The sequence below is a fragment of the Dermacentor variabilis genome, unplaced genomic scaffold (genome assembly GCF_050947875.1).
Source record: "Dermacentor variabilis isolate Ectoservices unplaced genomic scaffold, ASM5094787v1 scaffold_12, whole genome shotgun sequence".
Lineage (NCBI taxonomy): Eukaryota > Metazoa > Arthropoda > Arachnida > Ixodida > Ixodidae > Dermacentor > Dermacentor variabilis.
The window spans coordinates 54,822,008-54,843,664 of record NW_027460280.1 but is presented as its reverse complement, the minus strand read 5'-3'; the positions used below and the strand labels follow the sequence as shown (position 1 = coordinate 54,843,664).

Below are 21,657 nucleotides of genomic sequence, written 5' to 3'. Positions count from 1 at the left end.
TTATGGTGTTTGGTTGCTAAGCACGTGATCGCGAGGTCGAATCCCGGCCACGGCGGCTGTATTTCGATGGGGCCAAAAACGCCCGTGTACTTAGCATATAGGTGCACGTTAAAGAACCCCTGCTGGTCGAAATTAATCCAGAGTCCACCACTACGGCGTGCTTTATAATCAGGAAGTGGTTTTGGCACGTAAAACCCCATAATTCCTTACTTGCAGTATAGTTTGCCTGCGTCATCAATTCACCTTGCGTCGCCACAGCGCTGTCGTTTGTACTGGTCGGATGAAGTTTCATAACGTTGATAATGAGACTGGGCCGCGGGGAGAATAGCAGGTGGCACAATACTTAGGCACACTTATAAATGACTCTCAGAGGAGTTTCTGCGTGAATGTTTATTTAAACAGAGGCCTGCTCCTTGGTAGAAAAAAAAATTGAGAAGCGCTTGATAGGACCGGATCCGTTACATGCATAGGTAGCGGCACAAGGTAGGTACACAGAAGTTTTAAGGAAGAGAAAAAGATTTTCGAAATGCTATAGAGTGAAAAACACGTATGGCATACCTGATTAACTCAAGCAGGTTAGGTGACTATTTGTCACCGCGCCCAGTTTCGAAGGGGAGGCCAATAAATCATCATCATCATCATTGTTACGCTATCATCATCAGCCTGGTTACGCCCACTGCAGGGCAAAGGCCTCTCCCATACTTCTCCAACTACCCCGATCATGTACTAATTGTCGCCATGTCGTCCCTGCAAACTTCTTAATCTCATCCGCCCACCTAACTTTCTGCCGCCCCCTGCTACGCTTCCCTTCCCTTGGAATCCAGTCCGTAACCCTTAATGACCATGGGTTATCTTTCCTCCTCATTACATGTCCTGCCCATGCCCCCCCCCCCATTTCTTTTTCTTGATTTCAACTAAGATGTCATTAACTCGCGTTTGTTCGCTCACCCAATCTGCTCTTTTCTTATCCTTTAACGTTACACCCATCATTGTTCTTTCCATAGCTCGTTGCGTCGTCCTCAATTTAAGTAGAACCCTTTTGTAAGCCTCCAGGTTTCTGCCCCGTACGCGAGTACTGGTAAGACACAGCTGTTATAAACTTTTCTCTTGAGGGATAATGGCAATCTGCTGTTCATGATCTGAGAATGCTTGCCAAACGCACCCCAGCTCATTCTTATTCTTCTGATTATTTCAGTCTCATGATCCGGATCCGCAGTCACTACCTGTCCTAAGTAGATGTATTCCCTTACCACTTCCAGTGCCTCGCTACCTATCGTAAACTGCTGTTATCTTCCGAGACTGTTAAACATTACTTTAGTTTTCTGCAGATTAATTTTTAGACCCATCCTTCTCCTTTGCCCCTCCAGGTCAGTGAGCCTGCATTGCAATTGGTCTCCTGAGTTACTAAGCAAGGCAATATCATCAGCGAATCGCAAGTTACTAAGGTATTCTCCATTAACTCTTATCCCCAATTCTTCCCAATCCAGGTCTCCGAATACCTCCTGTAAACACGCTGTGAATAGCATTGGAGAGATCGTATCTCCCTGCCTGACGCCTTTCTTTATTGGGATTTTGTTGCTTTCTTTATGGAGGACTATGGTGGCTGTGGAGCCGCTATAGATATCTTTCAGTATTTTTACATACGGCTCATCTACTCCCTGATTCTGTAATGCTTCCAATGACTGCTGAGGTTTCGACTGAATCAAACGCTTTCTCGTAATCAATGAAAGCTATATATAAGGGTTGGTTATATTCCGCACATATCTCTATCACCTGATTGATAGTGTGAATATGGTCTATTGTTGAGTAGCCTTTACGGAATGCTGCCTAGTCCTTTTGTTGACAGAAGTCTAAGGTGTTCCTGATTCTATTTGCGATTACCTTAGTAAATACTTTGTAGGCAACGCACAGTAAGATGATCGGTCTATAATTTTTCAAGTCTTTGGCGTCCCCTTTCTTATGGATTAGGATTATGTTAGCGTTCTTCCAAGATTCCGGTACGCTCGAGGTCATGAGGCATTGCGTATACAACCCGCCGTGGTTGCTCAGTGGCTATGGTGTTGGGCTGCTGAGGACGAGGTCGCGGGATCGAATCCCGGCCACGGCGGCCGCATTTCGATGGGGGCGAAATGCGAAAACACCCGTGTGCTTAGATTTAGGTGCACGTTAAAGAACCCCAGGTGGTCGAAATTTCCGGAGTCCTCCACTACGGCGTGCCTCATAATCAGAAAGTGGTTTTGGCACGTAAAACCACAAATATTATTATTATTGCGTATACAGGGTGGCCCGTCTTTCTAGAACAATCTGCCCACCATCCTTCAACAAATCTGCTGTTACCTGATCCTCCCCAGCTGCCTTCCCCCTTTGCATAGCTCCCCAAGGCTTTCCTTACTTCTTCCGGCTACGCTATTGTTACGGTATAGGAATCCCTTAACGCGAGTCCGGAATGCGGCATCCATCGCCGAGCCGACGTGCGCGCTGCCGACGCACTCGCAAAGCACGCCTTTTCTGCGCCAGACTCGGCGTCAAGCACGCGCGGTTCACCCGCCGAGGCGCAAGTGCAGGGTGCACATGTGCGCCCCAACAACCGCTCCGAGGCGCCCGCCGGACGAACGGCGTGCGCTGCGTGCTAGAAGGTGTGGGACGAAGCGCCGCCCGCTCGCGCGCGTATATAAGGAGACGCGCGGTGGGGCCGCGGAAGGCAGACGGCAGGAGTGGCGGTCATGGCGCAGCGGCTTTGTCCTCCCGCGCTGCGGTTCGCGCTCCTGCTGCTGGTGCTCGGGCCGCCGTGCCACGAAGCGTGCCGTGGCCTGGCCCAGTACCGCGTCACTCTGGCCACCGCCTGGACGGCCAGCCGCTTCCCCAAGCACTACCCACAGTGGAGGCCCGCCGCGCAGTGGTCGCAGCTCTTCGGTGCGTACACACACGCCACTGCATGAATGACGCGCAATGCCCGCAGAAGCCGTTCTCATCGGTAGGCGAGCGGACGTTCGCCGGCGCTGGCCATGCACTAGCTTCGCACGAAACGAACTGGCTCATAGCTGCGTGTACTTTGTGGCGCAAAATACATTTCTTGAAAAGGGACAGATGATAGGAAGACAGTGGAGCGCTTCACTGTCTTCCTTTCTTCTGTCCCTTTTCAAGAAATGTATTTTGCGCCACAAAGTATACCTAGGAAACTAAGCACCAACTTGCCCAAGAAGAAATGCCTCATTGCTGCAGAAAACACGTGTTGGTTTTTCAAGGCCGGTGTGATGCGCTTCCGTCAAGTGAAAGCCGATGGTGCTGTCACGCTGCTATTACGCTTTGCTAGTTAGCAACAAGCTATATTTTTCATAGAAGGTGCATAAAAGATGTATAACTAAACTCGGTTCTGTGTTCTAAACGTAAACAGTTCCGACACTCCATCGAGCAATGTGCCTCGCGGTTCATACATTTACCCCTCTTCTCTTTAATTACGATCATGTGCTGAAATGCCTACGAGGTAATTCGGAAGTCGGCATTCAAAAAGGGAACTTTGTGCCGCATGGACAATTACAGCCAAGAAAAAGGATTTGTTTTAAGATTGTGTATCAAGTGTTCTGTGCGTAGGGTTATAGCGTCGCAGAACATGCAGATGCCCTAATGGGACATGGCCTGTGCAACGCGTCATAAACTCCCGTGCTGAGATACTTTGTGTATATACATATATGCACGAGTATGTATTAGGGTAAATTTTTGCGTTCCAGCCCTTCCAAACGTGGAGGGTAACAAAGCAAAAGCACCATATAGAGTTCGCCGCAGCCTGCTCTTGTGAGAAGAGCGCTTTTATAGAACACTTGAGATCGCTAATAAATTTACATATATATAGATTTTGTTTATTGGCCAGACTGTTGCTATCGGGAAGCAAAACATCACATGAAATTTTCAGATCAACCATGACATACAGCTACACATTTTGTATGATCGTTTTATTGCCTCACAGGAGCGCTGTGGCTTATGGGAAATTTCGCCCTGACAAAAGCCAGATATCAAATATAGGCGACAGTACTCTTACAGAGAACACTACGTATGAAAATTCGCCATATAAAGGTAACGTAATGTATACCAAAAGCTTCGTATATGTGAACAACATGCAATTACTGCTATCTACGCACTTGAGCTCTGTATGGCTTAACTGTGTGGATATGTGCTAACTAACCGTTTATAGCGAGAGAATCGCACCTGAATTTTGTTGAACGAGGTTGTGCTGCGACATCGGCGTCAGCAAAGATCGAGAAATCTGCACATGCACGTACAACTTGCCATCGCGTCGTCGTCTGGCGATTAAACGTTGCATTTGCCCGCGTCACGTTTCGATCCCCAGAACAAAGGATACACCGTCTCGTTTTTCTCGCACCCGGCATCCGTGATCCTGAACAGCAGGGTAACTAAATACTTCATAAACAGTACGTGCACAGAATGCATCTATGGAAGAAATATTATTCCAGGGCTTGCGTTTCTATCGTAACGGCTCCGCTAACTATTGTGCACACTGTTTCGTTCAAAGCGCTAAGCAGTAGCCGCGCGATAGCTATATCACAATATTAAGGCAATACTTACGTGGTTTCGCGCACTATCATTGCCGGGAAAATTGGCAGTGGGCCACAAACAACAAAAATATGCCTCGGTTGGTTGGTCCTCATTGTATAACGACGCAACCCACTTGGGATAATAGGCCAAGGATCGCGAGCGCCGAAAAAATGTAAAAAGGATGTTGAGAAATATCGTATTGGAACGAAATAAATAGGTGAAAAGTTTGAAATGAGGAGTTACCCGATACAAATATGCATTGAATAATGATAACTAAATATATTTATGTAAAGCAAATCGAGAACAGGAGGAAATAGAAAATTTAGCATGCAGCTCTTCTTGTCCCGCTCAGGAAACCTAAAATGGCTCCGCAAAGCATTGTTGTGGTTAAAACGCAGAACGAAAGGACCATGGACTTCAAGAGTCGAGTTCCGGGCAAGCTTTCGGAATGGCATTCTACAAAAGTATATCCATTTGAACTAAAGAGAAGTGAGTGCAGAAGAAGGGTGCATATAATGAACAAGGTTATAGTTTGAGGAAGCGAAAGGTGTCAGTGGGGTGGGTACGCTGTGTCCTCGAGGCCTGCAACGCAGCGCGCTTGAGCAGTTATCTTCTTTAACCTCTGTTTTCCTCTCTGCCTGTCCTGCGTGCGCTTTGCTTGCACTTCATGCATGCCTCAGTTGCGCAGTTGGCTGAAGCTTCATTTTCGCAAGTGTTCGATGCCGGCCGATATACATACATTCTTTGGAAAAAACGGGCGATCAATCCATGATGTTTTAAAATTTGTTTCCCACTGCGAACTGCAGTCGAGTTGCGGCATGGGGGAAGAGTAGGGCTTGCGTGAAGAAAAATGTATAGTTACGGCCAGGTGCACGGGCTCATCAATTGGGTTGTCTGGTATAGGTGATCATTTTTTTTCAGCGTCAACTAACGCTAACGCGTGGTGTGTGTGTGTGTGTGTATATATATATATATATATATATATATATATATATATATATATATGTGTGTGTAACGGCTGTAATCGCGCTGCACGTTAAATTAGCTTTCCGACGAAGATCTTGAACTGTAGAAGAATTTGAAGACAAAGCATAAAATACAACAGATACTCCAGTCTTACAAGAACGGACAGCTTCCTGTTGCCAGCCAAAATTCATAGAGCGACACCGCTTCCGATAAACTTGCAGCAGAGCAGAATGGGCGAAGTTAATATTGAGGTTGTAGGATTCGGGAGTCGTGGCCTCGGAGTGTGGCGTCACACAGAGGGTCGCTTCCCCCGCTGGCCGATCGTAACAGCTCCTCCACGGCCCGGAAAATCTCGACTGGCCAGCTCTGACAACCGCTGGTCAGGATGAGAATGGCTGGTGACAAAGAAGATGGTTTGTCTCCCTGCAACAACTCCAAACTCGGAATGCCTCCAACCATCTCAATATTTTTCCAACGTTGCCAATAACTGTCTCGTTACTTCCTTCTACTACGGCCTATCACTTTCCAGCACAATTCTTTTCAGTTTCTGCCTAGTTTCTTCCTGTTCGTGCCTAATTTCTTCCTGTTCCTGCCTAACTGCGTCCTGTCCCTGCCTAATTACATCCTGTTCCTGCCTTCTTCTTAGACTTCTGTTACCAAGATGTTAGATTACTTTCAAATCATTGTCACTTTGAAGAAAGGTTTTACGAATCTCGGCTTCCGTTATGTCTTCCTCTACTACTATTTCGAGCTCGTCACACAACCACAACAGGTTAGCTCTCGTCAAATTCAATAGGACCATGGCCCCTCACTAGGTCTGGCCATGTTGAGCTGACAAGTGCAGATCATACAATGCGCGATAACGATCTTGTCTGCAAAGTATTACATCGCTACGCGCCGCGGAAAGATCTGAAATTTCAAACCGAACGCCGTTTTCCCTTCTCCTCATGGCCGCTGCGCTCCAAGCCGGAGGATGGCGTACACGTGCTAGTATGTAGACGTGTTCGCGCTGTGACGGCGCTCGTGGTGACATGTGACTTCGAAAATCATTCAAAGCAACATCTGTTATTTGTGTAATATGTTGCTACAATAAACGAATTAAAGCTTAGAGAAATAATTAAACACACAAACTGAATGTCTGCATGTTTTTGTTTTACTTCGCACCGCAGCAAGAGAGATGCACTTCCGTTTCGTCTGCTTGTTCCCACGTCGTGCAGTCGCGCGCGCATACACCGAAACTATGACATTTTCTACCGTGTTCCAGCACGGGATCATGCTCTGTGATCCGCTTGTGTCTGCCTCAGTGTTCGTGTAGCACATAATTATACCGCTAGGAGCAAAAAACGCGAGGAGAAATAAATGAAGGCGGGGCCCGTGACGTATGCGTCACGCGATCCTCGAGGTCCAGTATGGGAGAACGCAGGGAAGGAATTCCGCTTGCGGAGGCTAGAGGGGGCAAGTGGAGAGAGTGTTTCGCTTGGTAGTGGAGCTCGCCTCCCGAAACCATGGGTTCACGGCACTGAAATATTTCTATCTCGTTTATTAAGGAGCCGATTTGAAGATTTTTTACGGCAGAACGCTCACGTAACAACTTCCAGCGTATAACCGAAGTTTGGTATGTGGCCTGGTAATGGGCCGTTTAAGCTTTGGCTCTGCCGTCACACAATACTTGCTGGGATACCCACGCAAATCAGAATTCACGTAAGAGATCCCAGTGATTCAAATCCACTAACCCATGGAAATTAAATATTATAGCCAAAACCAAACGCTTACCCACAGAAGCAACACCATGTCACTATATGGTCCTCCGCCGCATCCTGTCAGTTGCAAGATGCGGTCATTCCCAATAGTCGCCTTGAACTTGATCGGCATACCGGCCTGTCACCACGTCCCAAGGTCCGTGAGGTCAATCTCACCGCTCCCTACCAGTTGTAGGATTTGGTAGTCGGGGCCTCGAATTCTGGCGTCACACAGACGGTCGCTTCCCCCGCTGGCCGATCGTAACAGGGTGCGGTATGAGGCAGGACGTTTGCATGATGATATTATCAATTCCGCTGCGCTTAAAGCGATTTGCTGTTAACGAACCGCTTTTCCAGATAAGGACGCGATATATTAAAAAGAAAACGCCTGCGCTTGTTAGTAGATCTTCATGACGGAAGAAACAGCACGAGAAATGGTACTTCAAAGAGCAGACAGAACAAAGCACATGTCTTGTCGGCTCTTTCATGTCCCGTTTTTCCGTCATGAATTAAGGGCGCCGTTCTTACTTCGAAGCTGGAATACGCTGCAATGCGTCCATATGTAAACGTGATTGTCTATATGTGTGTTCAATGGAGGACCAACAAATTGAGGGCGCTATGTCCCGGGTCCAATACCGGCAGCGGCGGCTGCGTTTCGTTATAGGTGAAATAGATGTAAGTGCACGTCAGAAAACCGCAGGCGGTCAGCATTAATACGGAGCCCCCCGCTATATCCGGCGTGCCTCATAATTATGGTGTGGTTTCGATACGGAAAAGCCCCAGAATTCCATTTTATATATTAAATTGAGGGTGCTGACGTCGGCTATCAAACGCGGTACTGAATAAATCTTCTCTTCGTCATTTCCGAGATCAGTTCTCGCGAGGCTGAAATAGTCGGCAATCTCGTGGACTTGGTGAGGGCTTACGTAGTTCCTATGTTATTTCTCGCAAGATGGATGACTGACCAAGTCAATCGCTCGAATTTCTGTCTCCACGCAAGTGAATCTATAGCCTGGCGTCACAGTTTCCGGCGTGTAAATTTCCATTCCTTTTTCGCCACCCTATATCGCCTAATGTCCAACCGTCCTACTCGTCGCCGTCCGCTTGGTGGCCGACGTGAATTCGTGCCACTAGTGACGCGAGTTTGTCAAAGGTAAATATGCAAATTGTTTAGAAATAAATCCACCACATTGCCATCGCTCTCCTGTGACTTTGAACAGATGTACGTTAGGTTGGACGGAGAGTATGCGACGTGTTTCGTGTTGGGGAACTCGATAGATACGCTTCAGGTTTTCCAGCGGTCAACGGCTGCAGATATCTGCCGTACCATCCGCATAAACTGCAGAGTAAACTGAGTAGAAAGCCTAGCTATAGTGCGAGATCGTTTCGGGAGCTTTCGAACAGCCGTGTAAAGCAGTACCGCTATACACAAATTAAGTTACTGCGAAAATTACAGGTAACTAGTTATATAACTAGTAACCTGTAATTTTCACAGTAATTTTATTTGTGCGCGCTTCTTTTTTTATTCAGAAAAGCAGTGCGCAAGGCAATTGATTCCAGAACGGTAGTTCTCCCACGTTTCATGCGATATACCAAACTTAATTTCGACAGCCGGATCTTAAGTCACACGTAGCCATGTCTCCACATTAACAAAAAAAAAAAAAGAAGAAGAAAATTTAATACTAGGGTTCTCCGTGCCAAATGTCACGAGTCGATGAGGAGACATTTGGTCGAATTTGGTGCGTCAAATTTGGTGCGCCGTTATCGCTGATCCGCTTTCTCCGGCACCTTCGGTTCGCAACGTTAGATGGTCAGAGAGAGAGAAAAGAAAAAAGAAAAAAAAAAGAAAGGAAGAACGAACGGGTCGTAACGACGGGACTTGCTCCCGGCACCGCGCGACATCGCCCGCGGCGCCCTTAGCATTGCGTCGGCGGCGATGACATGCAGCGGTCGTTCGTAGGCCGCCCACGACCACCCCGCGGCTGGGCACAAAGCCCCTGATGGCCTACACGTGGCGACACTGCGCCGGGCTGTCGCGACCAAAGCAGATGTGGTGATGACGGTAAGGGGACGCTATCTATAACGGCCGACATTAATTTCGTCTCATTAATTGTAATCTTTAAAGTAAGTTGTGGAGTTTAACATCCCGAAACTGCACTGTGGGTTATCATGGACGCCATGGTGAAAGACTCCGGGTTAATTTCGACCACCTGTTTTTTTTTTTTTTCTCCTATACCGTGCACCCACCCAATGCACGGTACTCCGGGGGATGTACGGCCGCCCCAGCTGGGATCGCACCTTCGACCTCTGCTAAGCATTCTTTCAAAACCCTATTTTCGCTCGACTGGTGGAAAAATCCTGATTGTTACTGAAGGAAAGTGAGGTCGAACCACATTTTGGTTGACTTTCGCGTCCTAACATGCGCCGATACGGCAGCGTAACGTCACGGACGTAAAAATAAATTATCTTGTTGCGTCCGTTTTAACTTCGGAAAAGCTCTGAAAACCTGCTAGGCTGAATCGTTGGTTCCTTTATGATGCTACGTCATCCATATCCTTCGCTAACTAGTTGACTAAACCCGATTAAACGCTCTTTAAATTCATGACGTCACGGGAAGCTGGTGCGCGGCAACTTCAGGTCCCGTCTTTTGTTAATAATTACTTTTTTCTGACTTGCCAAGCCTCCTTTAATGCGTCGAGAGCTGCCGTTTTTCTGTTGCAGAAGCGCACTTTACTAATGCCGCGTAACTTATTATTCCTCGTTAGTGCCGCAAGCATTGAGTACCTTGTTAATGATTGTCTTGCCCGCGTAATCCTAGCGCAATGATGATTCATCAGGTTTCCCTTAAGATAGATAGATAGATAGATAGATAGATAGATAGATAGATAGATAGATAGATAGATAGATAGATAGATAGATAGATAGATAGATAGATAGATAGATAGATAGATAGATAGATAGATAGATAGATAGATAGATAGAGAGGGAGGGAGGAGGGAATAAAGGGACACACAGGGAGGTTAACCAGATAGGTATATCTGTTTTGATACCTTGCACTGGGGAAGAGAGTAAAGCGGAGGATAAAAGGTAAAGGAAGAGAGAAAGCACACCTTAGCGCGAGCGCGACGCAGTGCGGAAAAAAAAAAATACGCTGAAACGTGTACTCGCTCGCACATGCAGGCCAGCTGTCGTCAGGACACCAAACGAAGCTGCGACGGATTCCTGCAAATTTCGGCATCGCAATAAACACAGAAGCCGACAAACTGGCTAGATAAAGTCGATATGTGCATAGTTCCGCTGCTGTCGCACTAAGGGCTGACGCTAAAACGAGAACAAAGTAATCATGTGAGTCTATGAAGCCAATTATATGAAGTCTACATTTTATCCCCGTCGGCAGCTTTATATTTCCGTTGGTGCTGGCCGTCACATAGACTCATTCATCGTCTCTGATCGGAAGCGGCGTGTTCAGGTAGCTCTTTTGTGTCGTGTACCTCGTTCAGCTTTATATGCCTTGTTGCGCGAGTGGCCACTCATGGGAGCATGTGCAGCACGTTTTCACACGCGTTCCTAAGTTTGAGCAGCCAAAACGTAAGCAGTGAATCGACTTGATCATCGCGCTTTCACTGCACATAAAGTTGCTTGCGTCAAGAGTAACGTTCGCGTCGTTACAATGATCTGCTCTGAAATCCCTAATAACCTTCTTTAATGAATGTGATATTGTATATATGTATTAACACTTAGCATGTCCTTGTGTGTGTTTTTTTAATTGTTTATTTTGTATTACTTGAATGAATTGATTGATTTATTTGTGTTTAATTGCAGAATGTGCCGCTTTGTTTATTTATTTATTTTTATTGATTGTTTAAGCACGTTTATTGCCGGAACGTCTTTTCACATCACCTCATGTTATCTTTGATCATTGGACAATTTATAGTTGCCAGCATTTACAATTACCACCCGCCGTGGTTGTTCAGTGGCTATGGTGTTAGGCTGCTGAGCACGAGGTCGCGGGATCGAATCCCGGCCACGGCGGCCGCATTTCGATGGGGGCGAAATGCGAAAACACCCGTGTGCTTAGATTTAGGTGCACGTTAAAGAACCCCAGGTGGTCGAAATTTCCGGAGTCCTCCACTACGGCGTGCCTCGTAATCAGAAAATGGTTTTGGCACGTAAAACCCCATTATATAATTTTAATTTACAATTACCGCCCCACTCTTCATCTAACTAAATCATTCGCTCACACTCTGCTGTTTTGATGCTGCGTTAGCCTGGCAGGGTTGCTACCGTTACTTGCCCCTCCCTCGTCACACTATAATGCTGTTGTCACACGCGCAGAGTCGATTGACGTCGAAGTTTTTCTGAGCGCAATGAAAGGACAAGGGGTAATCGAGAGTACAAGGTTCGGAATCGGACGTAATTGAAAAGTAATCGATCCACACTGAGTTCGATCTGCATTGAGTTCAGCACATTCGATTATGTGTTCGTGTGACAGGTGTATTACCAGGCTTGTAAGCAACGAATTACGTGTAATTAATTACTTGTAATAAATTGAGTTTTGTGGTAACTTTGTAATATAGCGATCACTGAAACGCTGTCCTGCAGCTGCGCCTCGATAACCTAAGCATGCCAGGCTGCAGATTTGCCCACCTCTCTTGAAAGTCCGACTTCTGAGCTTTTCTCTTATAATAAACTCCTCTCTCTCTCTCTCTCTCTCTCTCTCTCTCTCTCTCTCTCTCTCTCTCTCTCTCTCTCGGAAGCGTTTTTATGTTGCCTTCATAAGCAGTAAGAGTTGCTAATGAATTATTCCTTGCTTAGCGCAGTCTATCACTTATCTGATATAGACAGTTCTTGGCCGTTAAACGGATGCGTTACTATTTGTTGGATATCCGGGTAGTTTATTTCAACATTAACAGAATTTTTAAAAATCACCTGTGGTACATAGCACAAATCTGATTATTAATGTGGATCACTCGAAAAGGAGGACGTTACTTAGACTGCAAATCAATATGCATAACTGCCTAATTAACAAAATTTCACTAATGAACTTTTTACCTACATCACTTTAGGCACATATTGCAAATACACGAACTGAAGCCAGTGATTTCCCAAGGCATTTCCACTCGGAACGAACTTTGTAACTAGCACCAGTTTTGAGATATCCACAGTGAAAATTACGGTAAAAATGCATCGTTGTTCCACTTACTTGGCAAAACTGCTTTTTATGCATTCAAGCTCAGAAGTTACCGGAACACCAATGCATTTTGTCGCAAACCTTGGGAACGCATATCTCGAAACTGGTGTCATCTTCAGAATTCGTTCCAAATGGATATGGCTTTCGAAGTCACCAGCTAAAATACATAAATTGCACTATGTGCCGTAAAGTGATTTATTAAAAAAGCTAATTTAAACAGTGGTTAATTAGTCAAATACTAATTCTGATTTCTCGAAATGTTCGCCTCTGAGAGTATCCTACTTCAAGAAGCAGAATTGTGCTACCTGCTGTGATTAAAAAACAAAAACAAAAACAAAAACAAATTTGGCACTTCTCTATAGCGATATGGCCACTTATACCGTTGATGCCAGGGAATCACCTGTGGACGATAATTCAGTTTCGATAGCACCGCGATCACGTGGTTCTCAGCGCACGTCGCCACCCCCACCGACGAGGGCCCCCCTAACTTGAACGAGGTATACACACCGCTCTGCGTGAGAATTGACCCGCCGCGCAGAAGCGGAGACCGCCTGTTCGAGTTCGGAACTCCTGGTTCAAAACATTCGAGAACGCTTGGTCAGATATAATGACGTCACCAAGCACTACCAGCTAGGCAGGCGGTTATTGCCCCCCCCCCCACCCACCCCCGCGCCCTCACCCCAAACTGAAACGTCGCCAGGCAGTCGTCTGGCGACAACTAAAGACGCAAACCTTCCCCATTCCGGTGCGATTGCGGCACATTTTCCCCGCGCCATACCCGAGTGCTCTTTGTAAGTTATGTCAGGAAACTAGAGCGACGCTCTCACACATGTGGGAGTGTCGTGTTATATCAGCTACAATGGCAGTAGCTCCGGAGGCTCTTGCGTCGAAGTGGGCCGCGTCTCTGCGCAGCTCTAACCTTAAGACGCGAGAGTGGGCTGTCCAGCAGGCCCGAGAGGCGGCGACGAGGCAAGGCCTCGAAGTCCCCTCATGAGAGACCGGAGCCCGGGCCGTTAAACTTTGCCGGATTTAAAATAAAGTTGTTTTCATCCATTTTCACTGGCCCTATCGGGAGCGCTTTCCTCTAGCGCCAGCAACAATGAAGCACTCCGATTCATACAGGACCCACATCCGAACATCGCGGCAATGAGTAATCACAATCTTGCAAGCAAGGTGTTCGTACGTTAAAAACACAGCCCTTCTCTCCAGCGCGCACATTGAGCGAGCTTTCAGCGTCGCTGCAGATAGCGTGACAAGAAGACGAAGGAAGATTAAAGAAGGAAATTTTGAAAAGCAATTCTTACTGGAACAAACAACGTGCGGAGGGCTGCAGAGGATGCATTGAAAGAACCACGTGCCAGCTCTTTCTATTTACTGTATTTGTGCAATGTCAATAAAATAGGTAGGAAAGTAATCGATTAAGGAATCGATTACATTTTAGCAATTGCGCAGTGATTGGTAACCGTCATCAATTATATTTCTTTAAAGAAGTAATGATATTTCGAATCGGTTACCTTTTTTTTTTAAAGTGTTCAAGTCTGGGTATAACGTATGTTCACAACACAAATAGTCCTGTCACACAGGCAATTTCGATCCTCATCGAAGTGCATCAGGATCGAAGTTTTTAAGCGCGATCGAAGCAACAAGCATAAGTTGATTTAGTAGGAAATAAGTCAAGCATGCTTGATAATGACTTGTGTTAGTGCACGGTCTACATTGATGCCTGTTTGCATGGATAGCATGCATGCTCAAAAGTGTGGCAGGGCTAGAAAACCAGCATACTAGGACGAAAATTCGGGCTGATTGGGTTTTCATTATCATCTAATAAAAGCGCGTAAAACGAGGGACGAACATAGAAGAGACGTAAGCAACGCTTACTTCCTTCCTTTTTTTTTTTTTTTTTGCTCTCTCCTTCAGAGAGCGTACATTTATAGTCGATACAGCACAAAAAACACCGTTTACGTCATGCGCAGAAACACATTTTCCTTTTCCATACAGAAGGGTTGCTCACACATTTCTCGCGAAGGCTGGCAAATCGAATCTGCTTCGATAATTTATCCTGTTTTTTTAAGCCTATTTAACAACGCGGCAAGTTGAAACACCGAGCGCGCACCCGCACCGTTCGCAGTAATGAGCCAAATTTCCGTGTTTGTACTTATCTGCATTGTACTGTGCACATTCCCGAGAAGAACCTCTAGTACGGAAGCTAGTAAACGCTTGAGTTACTCCGCGTCAGGCAAATAGCACGAGTGTCTGGTAAGTCTGAGTCATTGCGTGTGGACACCACTTCTTTAACGCGTTAGCGAATCACATCTTAGCTATTTTTCTCTTAACGAGTCTAGAATGTGTGCAGAGTCATATTAAAACAGATATTGATTAGCACGTCGCTCACGCAACCAGTACGTGTGTTCGTCAGCAATTAATCTAACACAATAAACTCCCGTTAATCCGACCTTTCGCTTAATTCGAACACACCTGAAAGTCCCGGCGAGAAAACCACATTGCTGTTGGAGGGAAAACTCGTTTAGTTCGAACCCGAAAGCATGCCGCGCTTCGGTTAATTCGGCCATCACCGACACCTATTCAGGTGCCCGTGGCGGTTACTGAATTCTGGGGTTTTGCGTGCCAAGATACAGATTTGATTATGAGGCACACCGTAGTTTGGGACTCCGGATAAGTTTTAACCACAAGGGTATCTTTAACGTGTCCCTAATGCACGGGGCACGGGGGTTTTTGCATTTCACCCCCGTCGAAATGCGGTCGCCGCGGCCGGGATTTGATCGCGCGACCTCGTGCTTAGCAGCGCAACACCATAGCCACTAAGCCACCGCGGCGAGTCCCGTGGCAGTTACTAAAAGGTTGAAAGCACAAGAAATTCAGCAGACAGCGCTTCTGGTTCCCTAGGCGACAACAGTGACGGCAGCAGCCTGTCCTGCAGTGATTAATCACGATGACTCGTGCTGTGCTCTGAGCGATGTCTCTTTTGACGGGTTTGTCATGCCGACGATAGTGTTGAGGTTTGTGGGCGACTGACGGACAACGACATGTATATTATTGTAAATTTTGCATATCGTCCATACTGTACTTAATCATCCTGATTTAAATCGACACTCCAGCATGCGAGGTCTGCGGCACCGAAGAAAATATCGACCACCTGCTGTGTCACTGTCCACGATATGCCCCAGAAAAACGAGAACTTGCTAACGCTCTCGAAAAACTGGACAATCGACCGCTTTCTGTGCAGGTACTGCTGGAACACCGCCCCCATCGCTCGTCCGCCCATAAAGCGGTGAAGGCTTTATTGTGCTTCTTGAGAACGACGGGCTTGTGTGAACGTCTGTGACTATTAGTGCAATTTCTATTCGACCACACACGTCAGCGAACTCACCGCTAATTTCCTTCTTTCCTTCCCTCTTCTCTCTCCCTGTCATCTTTGTTTTCCCCTTTCCCATTTTCCCGGTGTAGGGTAGCCAACCGGACGTTACTCTGGTTAACCTCCCTGCCTTCTGCTTTTCTCTTTCCTCCCTCCCCCTCCCCCCGATTTAAATCCGTTCATTCTGCCGCCGTTAGTTCATTCGACCTTTCGGATAAGAGTCTAATTAATGAGTCGACTGTACAGTCATCAGCGACCATTTCACGCGCGATTTTCAGCGTAAATAAGCATTCTTTGAATATGGTTAGCATGTTTTCCAGGTCTTCACTCTACAAAATGATGACGTTGTCAATTGAGACCAGAAAGTGTTCGACTAATCAAAAACTTTTAAAGCAATACACTGCAATTGAGGCAACTGAAATGGCGTTTGTCCTGCGGCGCTAAAACCAAATTACTATGGCGGCAAGACACGGAACAATGCACACACCTTGCTTTTGCAGGTAAAGACAGTCTCCCAACTCACGTACGTCGAGTGCAATTTAAAAAATTAGGAACTCTAAGAAGTCGCCCACAGGCAGCCCAACGCTGTTCTGAAAATTAAAGGCACCGAAGTGACCAATGCTCTCTCTTACACACTTCAACATTAAGTCTCATGTGTGCACAGCGCAAAAGACGAGAACTGAAGGAAGAACACAACGCAGGCGCTGTGGCAATAAATGTGACAAATATAAAGATATAAAATTATGAACGAAAATATATAAAGTTGTATACAAAACCGATGCCTGCGTTTCCCTTTTTATAAAAGTTCGGAGGAATGTCCGAGTCCAGCAGATCGCCGTATGGAATACCAAAACGGCAGAATGACGACACATAGATGGTGCGGGCATGGCAGTGTGCATTGCGACCGCTGCAGAAATGTGATGCGCATAGCCTAAGCCGAGAAGCCCGCGTTCCGTTTCAACTCGAAAACGATACTTTCGTGTGCACAGCATATGTCAGCGGAGGTGCAATCGCCCGCGCCCCTACTTCTGAAAAGAAAGCAAGGGCGGGAGGGGGGGTTGAACGCTAAATATGCGGTTTCAAAGGCTTCTTGCGAGCGCGATAACTATTCTACGCCGATATTGCAAGACTAAATAAAGTTTTGTCAACTGCTTTTGCGAGAGTAGCGGCTTGTCCCCCCCCCCCCCCCCCATTCTCAGGCCCATTTTCGAGAACTCTCGTCCCCTAACCCGCCGCGGTGGCTGATCCCGAATTCGCGACTCCAATTCCCGGCGACTGCACTTCCATGGAAGCGGAATGCAGAAACATTGGTGCATCGAGCGTTGCTAGCACGTTTTCAACTCTGAGCCTTCCACTGGGAGCTTCTGTCACGGCACCGTCCTTGATTTGGGTCTCGAAAGTGGCGTTCAATATCGGACCAGCGCTCGCGCAAATGTTCGCAGGCGTGAGCCACAACGCCAGCGTGCACGTTTGGCGCGAGGGTCGCCTGGCGAGCGAGGGCGTGCGCCAGTTCGCCGAGCACGGCCACGTGGGCCGGCTGAGCAGCCAGCTGGCGCAGGGCTTCGGCGGCGTGCTGGACGTTTTCCACGGGCCAGCCATCGTCAAGGGCAGCGGGGCATCCAACGCCGCCTTCTTCGCCGACGCACGCCATTCCAGGGTCAGTACACACCTCGGAAGCCCAGCGGCTCCCGAAACGCTTTGAAAAAAGAAGGAACGCTTCGAAAAGCCATCTAACAGCGGTCTCATCTGCACTTTGCGAGCGGGGTCCGTTTGCTGAAACTTGCTTACACCACGACGCAGTTGGGTTTGGTTCGAGGCAGAAGTATCGCTGCGGCGCGAGCGCGCTACCATCCACGCGATCGCGCAAACTTGCTCGTCAGACATGCGCCTGGCTACGGGGGAATCACCTTCCGCCACGGCTGCTTTGGTTGCACGATAGAGAGTGGTCCAAATTAATCCGAAGACATCCACTACGGCGTCCCTCATAAACCCCACTGCGCGGTTTGGGTACGTTAACCACAATGTAATTAATTCGGAAACGGCGCCGTCGCGCAGATGTTCGGCGTCGCGGAAGAAACTCTCTCGACGTGAAAGAATGGTTCCATGCTGCCTGAGATCATGCAGACACAGGGATACGCCACGCCGCGTAAAGCCCATGGTAAGCCCCGTTTGAGTTCGTCATATGTAAAGTCAGGGCTGTTGCACGTATTTCGATAAGATTCGTTTCATTTTTTTTTTCTAATTCTTTTGCCTTTCTTGACTGCCCGGGAGAGTCGTCGTTGTCTCCGGAATCGGCCTCTCGGAACGACAGGTGATAAGAGATATATAAAAAAAAAATCGTTATCCTTCGCGGGATAAGCACGAACGTGTGTAACATTAATTCTCTTTCGATATTCTCATATTATCGTTGGATCACATTTGAGGATATCATACTCAGTATACGCATCGGGTATATATAGACAGAATGTCCGTCGATTCAGTGTGGCGTATCGCTGCAGGACGTGACACCACTCAAAAGTGAAAGTATGGCCTAGAGCGATCGATCGAGAATATACGGTCCCTGGCAAAACGCTTTGGCAAAGTAATCTTAATGACTGACTTCGATGATTTCGCGTCATTCATCACGGCATAATGCACACGCATAAGTTCAGCGCCGATAATGCGGATGCGAGTATACTGAAGACGCAACGCCTATATTGACGTGGCACGAAGACAGGCGTCTGCGGCCGTATTGACTAAGGATCTATTTAATTATCTATCCTTATTACCGGTGCACGCCGTATGGCTGATCCCGCCGACAACGGTGGCGCGGCCGCCTGCAAACCCGTGGCGAATGACTTAACTTGTGGGGTTTCACATCCCGAAACTGCGCCGCATACACGCCGCAAATGACGCCGTATACAGCGGAGGGCTCCGGGTTAACTTTGACCACTTGGGGTTCTTTAACGTGCACCCAATTATAAGGCACGCGAGCGTTTTTGCAGGAACGCGACCTTGGTCGTTGCTCAGTCGCAGAAGGCCTCATCCACTCAGTCACGTGCCGCAGTGGGTCATTTCATTTTATTATGGCTAACGACTAAAACGTATGGCGAATGACGTATGGCGAATGAATGAAACAATAAAAGAAAAATGAAGTGGGCCGTTATGAATTCAGTGCGACCTCTGGCTTTTGCTACGCACGCTGATATCGTAGCAATGCAAGCGTGGTTGCAGCACGCGGTGCGGATGGTACTGGTTGTCACACGCTCGCGGCTGTTAAAGGGACACTAAAGGCAAGTATTAAGTCAAGCTAAAGTAATAGATTAGTGTCCGAGAATCTCTAAGGCGTCAATATTATCGCGAAGAGAGGCTTAAAACTCGAGGAATTGAGGTAAATGCAGGACATGATTAGAGACTCCTCCGGGACTTTCAAGCACTTGCCCGATGACGAAAGAACTCCTCAGTTAAATTATGTCACTAGCACTTAACCACTCGTCGCAAAAAATATCCTGGCATTGTATTATAAGGCGAAATAAAGTGCTACTTGTGCAATTCGATTTCACTTTTAGAAAAATGAACTCATTGAAATTACCTTTGACAACGACGCGAGCTGTCGAAAGGTTTCGTTTTCACTCGACTCTGCACCACCCACGCTTTCGCGTTTCAGTAGTTTCGTTGTCGCGCAGTGCTGCGCTGATTTTGCTGGATCGCGAAACTTGCAAAAACTGCAAAATTAAGTAGCAGAGAATTCAGCTTCCATGTGAAGTCGTCGGATGCCCGAAAGGTATACGCCATTGGCCAAAAAGCAGCTGCAGCGGCGAATCATAGAATAAAGAACCTGGGCGAATCCGCCGCTCTGACTTTCTCTGTGTTGGCTTGGTACCGCCGTCTGTAGGGCGCCGTTTTACTCACCGACGGCTGCAAAGGACGGTGATGGCGTATGCAACGTCACCATTCCCCCGGTAGGGTGGCGGGAGATTTGAAATTCGAAAAAGGTATTCGGACCCTTCAGATGCAGATTTTCTCGTAAATTAAGTCTTTTCTTGGCACGAAACAAGCGTCGCAAAGTTTCTGGAATGACATTTAAGCAGTCCACGTCGTCTTAGTAATTGCTTTTAGTGCCCCTTTAACACGTATTTTGGAACGATTTTGGAACCATGCATCGCTAGCTGGGAGCCTCTGTGTGATGGTTCATTCTCGCACCGCGGGTTCATGCCAAGGGCGCTTACTGTGCCGCGCATTAAAGCGGTCTCCCATAGAGCAAGTGGGCCAAGGATAGTACTCGGCCCGTGTACTATAATGCTTATGGACTCGAAGGAAATTCCGCAGATTTGAGGAATAGAGTTCCACTTGTTTTACATTAAAAATAAGATCATGAAGTTTACGTCCCTAAACAACATACAGGCTCGAGAGGCGCCGAAGTGAGGGGCTCCGGTTTAATTTTGACCACCTGTGGTGCTCTTTAATGTGCACCCAAAGTACGCGAAAGCGGAAACGGTAGAGTTTTTTTGCAATCGACCGAAGCAGACAAAGAGAAGTACTTCTGCTCACAGTTGTCATCAGTGTGCCCGTTGATCTTGCCGTCGCAAGTGTTTCTGCGCTTTATTTCGCTGTAACACAGGTTATGAACCAGATGCCTTAAACACACGCTTTCAACAGGAAGTCACAAAAATAAAGAAAGAAAGAACGCTTTGCGCGCAGCAGGCGTGGGCAGGTGGAGAAGCGAAAAAATAATAGAGCCAAGGTTCTTTATTACTGAACAGTCGACAGCAGCTCTACTCTGGCTCAGCTCTAACGTTTCGCGAGACCTGACAGTGACAGACGCTGTTCATTGGCGGTGCTCTCCTTTACGCAACTTGTGAGTCTCTCCACAGGTGTCGGCCATGTCGCGGCTGGTTCCCAGCCCGGACTGGTTCGTGGGCGTCGACGGACTCGAGCTATGCGAGGGCGGCCGCTGGCGCGACCTGTTGCTGGTGGACGCACATCCACTAGACGCCGGCACCGACCGGGGCCTGACGTTCACTGCACCGCGCTGGCCCGCCCAGCCGGCAGAGAACGTCTCGCGCATCACGGCCCGCTTGCCCAGCCACCCGGGAGCCTCGTTCCACTACCCGCACCTCGAGAATCTGCCGCGCATCGGCGTCTTCCAGTTCCGCAAGCTGCGCGAGTACGCCTCGCACGGGGACGCCTTGGCAGACCAGCCACACAGCCATAGGGAGACTGCGGCATCGGGAACGATGGCCAGCACCCACGCACCTTCCGCAGAACCCACGGGCAAACCACCGACGGACGACGGTAATGGTGCGCCGAGTCGTAGGAGGCCTTTTATTTATTTATTCTTTTTTTTTTTTTTGACGTAGGAGTGGCAGCACTCGGTTAATTATTTACGTAAACAGGCGAATGCAGTGGCTTTTGTGCATAAACACACACAGCTGTCCCGAGCAGGTCGTACTCGCGAACTGCACGGACTTAAAAAAACCGATAAATAGTTTAATTTCTCTTCGACGGTCATGCAGCGTGAGGCCGCGCCCGACAGAGGGTAATCGACCACGGCTTTGGCGAAGGTGGCAGGAACTTGAGAGCGTGAGCCAGGGTCTTGCCAAAACACCTGCCCGCCATATACAGAGATACTATCACAGCTTCACTTGCGTACGCCCTTTCATACTGGGGACAATCACTTGGTGGGAATACGTTTAGGGCTTGGCTGACTCCTCAGCGTCGGATTATGATACGTTCAGCGTACCGCAATACGGTTTTTTATGTGCAGCTATGTGCAACCGTTATGTGCAGCTTAGATGCCTTGTCTATAATCCCGCCCCGTGCGGTGCCCTACAACGTATATATTTTCACGCGGTTCC

General features: G+C 47.7%; 2 protein-coding genes across 3 annotated transcripts in view; one reads left to right on the top strand and one right to left on the bottom strand.

Annotated features, from left to right (window-relative positions):
- Positions 1–21,657, bottom strand: part of RpL26 (ribosomal protein L26) — a 193,674-nt gene that overhangs the window by 52,663 nt on the left and 119,354 nt on the right. The window lies entirely within an intron of this gene.
- mspo (M-spondin) overlaps positions 2,709–21,657 on the top strand; it is a 25,682-nt gene continuing 6,733 nt past the window's right edge. Inside the window, exons 1-3 of one of the 2 annotated variants that reach the window (XM_075677378.1) lie at positions 2,709–2,913; positions 17,263–17,477; positions 20,674–21,094. In XM_075677378.1, coding sequence (XP_075533493.1) covers positions 2,724–2,913; positions 17,263–17,477; positions 20,674–21,094 — 826 coding nt within the window. In that variant the 5' untranslated portion in view covers positions 2,709–2,723. Of the gene's footprint in view, positions 2,914–17,262; positions 17,478–20,673; positions 21,101–21,657 lie in introns of both variants that reach the window. The other variant, XM_075677377.1, reaches the window with a different exon arrangement.